General features: G+C 35.4%; 1 protein-coding gene across 1 annotated transcript in view; it reads left to right on the forward strand.

Moving 5' to 3' along the window:
- GTF2B (general transcription factor IIB) overlaps nt 1–8174 on the forward strand; it is a 32035-nt gene extending 23861 nt beyond the window's left edge. Inside the window, exons 3-7 of the mRNA XM_036256357.1 lie at nt 2099–2232; nt 3954–4100; nt 4239–4368; nt 5567–5848; nt 7757–8174. Coding sequence (XP_036112250.1) covers nt 2099–2232; nt 3954–4100; nt 4239–4368; nt 5567–5848; nt 7757–7890 — 827 coding nt within the window. The 3' untranslated portion in view covers nt 7891–8174. The remainder of the gene's footprint in view (nt 1–2098; nt 2233–3953; nt 4101–4238; nt 4369–5566; nt 5849–7756) is intronic.
- The last annotated feature ends 410 nt before the right edge of the window (nt 8175–8584 follow it).

Genomic DNA, 8584 nt, shown 5'->3' on the forward strand with positions numbered 1-8584 from the left:
TGTCCCTTTCACATCAATGTTTTTCTCTGTCTCTCTCCCTTCTACTCTATCTGAACCAAATATCGAAAAATGTCCTCAGGTGAGGATTAAAAAAAAAAATGTCCTTGGGTGAGAATTAAAAAAAAGAAGAAGAAGGAAAAACTAATCTTTTTAGAGTGGTCTCTGAGGTATGGCCTTGTTTAATATTATAGTAAGGCTTCAGTGCATAGTTATGATTTTATGTTATTTTCAGGTAAGTTTTTAAAATCTTTATTTTTATAATTAGAATTGTTTCTCAAGTTTACTAATGCTTGTCATTATGAAGAGAAAGCAGAGAAATCCATCATTACAGTCCCAGCCATTTAACCTTTTTCTCCTTATTTTGGGCCACCAGCTCAATCTCTAACCTAGTGAAATTGCCTTATAACTTATCTCCCTTTTTCTGCTTCCTTGGCTTTCTTGAAGCATACAGATGTGGCAGATGGGGGCTCTGCCTTGATCTCAGTTTCCTTGTGACAGTGGACACCTGATAGTCCAAGTGACATCTGGTTGGTTGCTCCCAAGTGATTTGAGTGTTCCAAGAAAAATAATTTTTTCCAAAACCATCAGGAATCATTCTATTGTGCCTTTACCTGCTTATTTATAACACTAAGATTGGATTAGCATCACTGTATTCTGTTTATGAGCATTTTAATTAATGTACCATATAAAAAATAGTTTAGAAGGTTTAGCACAGTCTGCATCGAGTTTCTTTCTTCTGTTTTTTCCCTACCTCTTTTGCTGTCCTACTGAGCAAACACCTGCCGCAGAGTACTTGGATGCTCGTCCAGTGTAACATGAAGATGAATGGTTTACAAGCCGTGCCTCTCCTTGTTCCCCCACCAAAAGGGGGACGTGTCAAAATATCTGTTGTCTATTTTCATTTTCATAGCAGTAAATAGTTAATATCGACCACTTATTTGAACTGCTTTTAAAGCACTTTATATGCACTATACCTCTATTAGCATACTGCTTAATCTTTACAATCTTTAAAATGTGAGGTTATGAGGGAAATTTAAAGCCAAGGAAATACAGGCACAGAGACGAGGTCATTTGTCCAAGGCTAAGCAGGAAATTGTAGAATCCACACTCTTAAACATTTTATTAATTTACTGTCAATCCCAGAACTTTTAATTGGTAAGGTAACCGATTTCTCTCGTCCCTTTCCCCTTTCTGTTTGTTGTGTACAGGCACAGATGAAGATGGTCTGATTCCCACTTTCTTCCCTCTCACACTTTGGTAGAAAAGCTCATGTTTAACAGCTGTGTATAGAACAGACTCTGATACCTGGTGCACATTTCAGTTCTAGTTGTGTAATCTTAGGCAAATTAATCTTAGTTCTAAAGTGGCAATAAAAGTGACACCTGCCTTTGAAAGAACATTTATAAAGGGCACAGGTAACTACCGTATGCAAGTGTTCAGTGATAATTTTTGTCAACTAGCCACTGAGCATCTCCCGCAAAGCAGTAATCAACCAGATCGATCTTTCATGTTTATATTCTTGGCATGACAAAATTTAGTCTCTTTGCCAAAAAGAAAAATTTGCTTACTTGACTTTCTTCTTAACTGATTCTGGGCTTAAAGTTTATTCTTTTTAGATTATTTGGCCAAAAATATTTTTTCATCAAATAGTTACTAAAACATAAGCATAGGCTTAGTTCTTTGCAAAACATTTCTTGTGAAAACTTAGTGTTTTTTATATTAGACTAAGTGTATACCATTGTGAACAGTGCTTTCTGTTTCTTTTTTTTCTTGCCTGTTGCAAACTTTTGTTCAGAATCATATTACTGTATCTTTGCATCACATATGAATAGTTCATTTTGTTATTTGTGTTTCATTTTTCTTTCAAGAGTTAGATTATGACTAATCATAGCATAATGTTTTAGAGGGTAATTATTGGGCTGGCACAATAATTAAAAGAATGCTTTAAGACAAATGTCTGAGACATGATATTTAAGCCGGAGTCTAGATGTCCATGTTGAGATATCCTGGGAATAAAAGGATTGAGTTGGGCATTTTAAACAGTGTTAAGTAAACCCTATCTTGACAAGACTGTTTAGATGTGTACTTATATTCTTAGGTGATCGGGTTATCGATGTGGGATCTGAATGGAGAACTTTCAGCAATGATAAAGCAACAAAAGATCCATCTCGAGTTGGAGATTCTCAGAATCCTCTGTTGAGTGATGGAGATTTGTCTACCATGATTGGCAAGGTAATAATACCAAGTGACACCTGACCAAAAACCTGTGAGTTTGGGAACTTTGCAAAAGTATCAGTCACTGCCCCAGAGAGGAATCTTGACCTGAGTGAGATTTACCAGTAGTGCCATTGTGAATGATGCTGCCTTATGCAGTGGTTCCATCTATTGTTGTTAAATGTTTTTATTGATTTTAGAAGGAGCCATCCATTGGCTGCCTCCTTCTCACCCCTTACTGGGGATCGAGCTCAAAACCTGGGCATGTGCCCTGACTGAGAATCGAATCAGCTACCTCTCAGAATGATGCCCAGTTAACTAAGCCACACCAGCCAGGGCCATTGCTTCCATCTTAAAGGAGAGGTCAACAGATCAGTTAGTCATTATATCCCAGGCCCTTGTTTTTATGAAGAACATTTTGCACAAAAATTGTGTTGAACATAGTATGTATGGTCTCTGTGAGTTCATATTGATACGTTCCTAGAACATTAGTAATGTCTTCTCTTTTCCCTTCATACCACCTAAGATAAATTGGGGCTCAAATATAGCTTTGTTTTCTAGTATTGGAAATAACCAAACTTCATTTCTTTCATCAGTAAAGTGAGAATAATAGAACTTCATAGAGAGATTGGGGATCACATGGGAATATATGGGAAGTATTTATAACAACAAGTAGTATGTGCTCAATTAATGTTGGCTGCTGCTATTACATAAGATGCTAGCATAATCTTCCTGGCAGTCTGGCTCTTTTTTGCTCTGGTATCTGAATTGGAAATAGTACCGGCACTATTCCAAAGGACAAATCAAGGAATTGCGCGCTATTTTAGTGCTTAATATATACCACTGCATAGTCTGTTTTTAATAAAGTATCATGAAAAAGCAGGTTATTATTTTTTTATGCTCTATACTTGTCAAATTTGAAAAGCAGAGTGTACGCTAGGTTTAAAAGATTACAATATTCAGAAGTATCTTTAAGTAGGTGATGGCTGCATTTGCTTTATACAGGCTGGAAAAAGGTATAATGACATTTTCAGATGTAAGATTACAGCTAATTGACATTGCAACTTATTTTTTTTAATATATGTTTCTTAAGTTGATTCCCAGGTATTTTATCTTTTTTGTTGTTGTAATTAGAATGTTTTTCTTTCATTGTTTTCTAACTAGTTGATAACTTCCTATATTTGTACTTCTGATTTTTTTTGCATAATTTTAGTGTAATTATACTAATAGAATTTATATAATTATGTTGTATAATTATAATTACATTACATTGGCTAGTTTTCTAGTACAGTGTTACAAGGTGCCTTTGTCTTCTGACACCAATGTAACGCTGCAGATGTTTCTCTCTTAATCATCTGGTTGGCTTTGAGCCTGGGAGAGTGATTTTCTAATATTAAGTACCACCCATTTTTAGTGTTTTATCATTTTTTTTTTCCAAAATGGTATTTGAGTTTTGTTTACTTGACTTTATTTTTAGCACCTTTAGAGATGATCATTTTAGTTTTCTCCTTAGGTCTATTAATATCATAATTTATGTTATTAGATTCTTAATAGATATTCTTACATTTAAAGTATTTTATGGAAAACATCCCTAAAACTACTTTAACTGGAGGAATAGGGAGGTTACATGGGATAGATTTATTGGGTACATGGAGTCAGATGATATAAGTTATGTTTTCTCAAATTGTTCATTCAGGTTCCCAGCATTTTTTATAAAGTTATAAAACTTTGTTTTATAGGGTACAGGAGCTGCAAGTTTTGATGAATTTGGCAATTCCAAGTACCAGAATCGGAGAACAATGAGTAATTCTGACCGGGCAATGATGAATGCGTTCAAGGAAATTACTACCATGGCAGACAGAATCAACCTCCCTAGAAATATAGTTGTAAGTTCCTGTCTATCTTCTTTAAGCCATTCTGGCATTGACTTAGCATAATTTAATGTGTATGAACACATGAAATTTTGATATTGCAAGTAATTAAGTGGCCTAGAGTTAATTAAACTTACTTTCTCTGCTTTGAAGGATCGAACAAATAATTTATTCAAGCAAGTGTATGAACAGAAGAGCCTGAAGGGAAGAGCTAATGATGCCATAGCTTCTGCTTGTCTCTATATTGCCTGTAGACAAGAAGGGGTTCCTAGGACATTTAAAGGTGAGCTTTCAGTTGCATAGGGAAAAATGTTATCTGTGTCATATTCGAGTAATAGACCAAGGTCAAGCAGCTTTGACACTAAGTAGCTATGTCACGTTTCTGTGGTTACATGCAGTAATCCACCTAAGTATAATTTCCACATGCCTGCTTATTTTGTTCCTTGACAAAAATTAATTCTGTGATCTTACTGACCATGTTCTTTTCAGGCTGTGTTCCCGTGTAAAGTCATTTTATCCATGTAAGCCCTGTGTTCCTTGGTAATCAGATCTTTTGACTAACAGTATTTTGAGAGTTTTGAGGCCTGTTAGCCAGAGTAGGACTTTGTAGTAAGTCTGTAACTTTGATGCCTGGAAAACCGTTTCTGCTCATAGCCAGGTCTCTACAAGTGAGGGAGTCAACCCTCAGAAAGCATCAGTGAAATTTTTTCGCTTGAGTTACACAGTTTTCACTTTCACCCTTAAGTTGGAGGCTTTGAGAGAACTAGTATTGTTCATCCAGGTTGCAGTTTACCTGTGAACACGTGACAGCTAGTCAGTACTGTTGTGGTACATACACTGACTTGCACTGCCAGTCTTGGCTTAAGACTATAATTACCCTTTATTCATCTGCAGATGCTTAGTTTTTACATTTTCTTATGTCAATATGAAGAGGCAGTGACCTTTATTATCTTTTTTATTACAAGTAAAAATAAGGCTTTTGTTAAATTTATTTTGAAAGTGTTTGGTAGTTGAATTTTTGGCCTAACATGGTCAGGTATTTCATCTCCTTTTGCTCTAGCCTGTAATTGCATGGGTAGCATGTATATATGACATTGTGTAGCTTGAGAAGCATTCTTTATTTAGATTGAGTATTTTTTTCACCTCCTTGATATATTCCTTATAGTTGATTAATATGTAAATATTAAAGATGTTTTGATTGGTTGAAGAAGCCTAATTTGCATAAATTGAAACTTTAGAGACAATGATATTTTGAAATATTAAGATATTTTAACCTTGGAAAAAAAATTTTCAAGTTTGATAAACATTTAAATTAACAGAAATTTTAAATTACCTCCAAGGGAATATCATGGAGACAATTAGGGATTTATCTGTAAGGCATGATTGACTTTTTTACTATTAGAATATATTATTCTTATAATATGAAATGATAGAGTTTAAAAATGAACTATGTGACTTACGTGAATTTTTTTTTCTTTTAGAAATATGTGCCGTATCACGAATTTCTAAGAAAGAAATTGGTCGATGCTTTAAACTTATTTTGAAAGCTTTGGAAACCAGTGTGGATTTGATTACAACTGGGGACTTCATGTCCAGGTTTTGTTCCAACCTTTGTCTTCCTAAACAAGTGCAGATGGCAGCTACTCATATAGCCCGTAAAGCTGTGGAACTGGACTTGGTTCCTGGAAGGAGCCCCATATCTGTGGCGGCGGCAGCCATTTACATGGCCTCGCAGGCATCAGCCGAGAAGAGGACCCAGAAAGGTAGGAGTGATGAAACCGTGTGACTGTAGTACGGAAAGGTACTTCCATCTTAGGTGTGAAGCAAGTAGGTATCCAGAACCCATATTTAAGAGGTAGTTCCTTTGCATCTAAACTTAAGAAAATACAGTATATCCCTTTTAAGTGGCTCACACGTAAAAATGTATGGAGGTATAACTCTTTTACAGACTTGCCTTTTTTCCTATTTGAATTATTTTAATTTGTACATTTTCATTTTTAGAGGTTTTATTTTTTTCCCCCTTACATTTTCCTGATTATTTGGAATAGTTCCCCCGCCCTCCACAAAACTTACCTTTTTCATCTTGAGGGGAGGGGCCCTGCCTTGTTCCTCCCCGCCCAGCCAGCAAGCTGTGGGCCTGTGCAGCTGTTCCTGTCCCTTACAGCACTAGCCACCGTTTCTTAGTGAAAACATTGGCAAAAGCAGTTCCCACCTCCTAAAGCCAGTTTTGAATTTAGTGTTGTTTTCAAACAGAAGTATTAAAGTAAATTTCTTTACTAGCATGAATTCATTAATTCTGTGATCCTCAAAATGATTTGTAAGGAAAAAAGAAAAGTTAACTTTAAATTTAAAAGTGTGGCAGTGAAATTACTTGCTGCAATAACTTGATAATACCCTATTCAGAACAGCCTTTCACCTCAGCTTAAGCCATGTTTCTGTAGGAAGTAATAAATTATACAGAAGAATGATTAGGAAGAAGAAGCCAACCATTAGTTACTTTAATGTGCTGTTATCGATTGCCTTTGGCCTCCACTCATATTTCTTAAGGAAATTTCGAGTCTTCTCGTAGAATTTACAAGCTGCAGCCAGGCACAGATGGCCCTTACTTTAATTTCTAGTTGTAAAGTTTATTCTAATCAACAACACAAAAATGTTTATCTTGACACTTGCTTCTGCTTGTGTTTTACATGAAGGGTTTTGTTGAAATTTAAGGCCTTCTTCTTCCCTTCCCAGCAGCCAGTTGATATTCATCTATTTGACATTCATCAGTATCTATGTCTAGGATGATATAATGCATAATAAGGACATTTAAAATAAGTTAGTTGCACACTGATGGCAGACATCCACACTGAAAATCTGTAAAACCTCACTTGTTTGAGTTTCTGTTGAAGGGTGCGTTTTAAAAACCCATTTTAATTAAGCATTTATAACTGACCAAATAATTGTCAAGCGGTAGTCTTTTAGGACTTCTTTTACAAAAGAAGGAAAAAGGTAGTAACTACTTTGAAGGGTTAAATTGAATCCACCCTAGAAGCCTATAATAGGCTAGAAATCCTCATGCAAACAAGCCTCATGTGAGCTCAATGTATACGCTCAGTGACACACATCTGCATTATGCTATAATATCCAGCTGTTTGATCTCTGAGGTTCTAAGTAGGAAAAAGAAGTTGTAGAACAGTATTTGTAGCAGCATCCCATTTTGGTGTTAGTCTCTTCACAGAAGTTAGCTAGGGGGAGATGTTGTAGAGGAACTTTTAAATACAAATAATATAGTTCATTTTTTCCTAAGAATGTATTCCTGGATTACTTCTATGAGCCTGAAAAAGATTTATTGTGAAGAAAAAGGACATGTCAGTTCAAACATGAAGACTAGTGTAACGGTTATCGTTCATGGGGCTATGCCCTGAGCACTGTTTAGATGTTTTACATTTAGTATAACTTTTAATACTGATACGACAACCCTTTGAGGTAATAAGTACTTCTGCTGTCCGTTGTTAACTTGAGCCCTGCTTTTGACTTTTAGTGTGTAATTCCATTATCAAATTTTAAAAATCAGTAGTTTTGGTTTTTTTCACTTTGGTGTTTTATACAGTCATACCTCACAAATTGAAATTCAGGCAATAGAAGATAGGATGGAAGTTAACTTTTAATATTTTGATTTTGTCTTTTAGAAATCGGGGATATAGCTGGTGTTGCTGATGTTACAATCAGACAGTCCTACAGACTCATCTATCCTCGAGCCCCAGATCTGTTTCCTACAGACTTCAAATTTGACACCCCTGTTGACAAACTGCCACAGTTATAAATCGAGGCAGCTAGTGTCAAACTGTTGTGCTCACTGAACTTTGCCTGTTGTACATAGCCTGTATGAAGTGCTGGATTGAGCCTTTAATAAGGAAAAAGAAAGACATGGTACGCATTCCAGGGCTATATGTTAATTGCTTGGCATTATGTATGTATATACTAGTAAAACATATTTAATGATTTAAATTTCTTATTGAATTTGATTTCTTTTGTAGCAGTCTAGGAAACTGTATTTTGGAAGATATTTGAAATTATGTAATTCTTGAATAAAGTGTTTTTCAAAACTAAAGGTTTTGTTATAATTACATGTTATATGTACTTTATAATTTATAATGTATAATTACAAATGCATATTGCAGCTAATAAAGCTGTTAGATCTCCTTGTTTTTGTTTTCTTTTCATATATATTTAGTTTTTTAAAATTTTAATAAAGTTATGGAAATAGCAAGGTCCGTTGACATTAAGAACATACATAGTTTGCAGTTTAAAAGGGTTTGTGTGATCTGCTTATATTTGTATTAAGAGCAAGAAGCGGTGTGCTGGACACTGAAGGGCACGGGCTTGGGAGAGAGCACTGTCCCCGTGTTTTCCTCCGGGAGCCTGAGCGGAGAAGATGCCGCCAAATAATAGCCGTGCCATGGATTTCAGTTCAGATTTTAACATTTCATTTTACAGAATCTGCGTATCTACGATTC

This window comes from Molossus molossus, unplaced genomic scaffold, assembly GCF_014108415.1.
Source record: "Molossus molossus isolate mMolMol1 unplaced genomic scaffold, mMolMol1.p scaffold_m16_p_12, whole genome shotgun sequence".
Taxonomy (NCBI): Eukaryota; Metazoa; Chordata; class Mammalia; order Chiroptera; family Molossidae; genus Molossus; species Molossus molossus.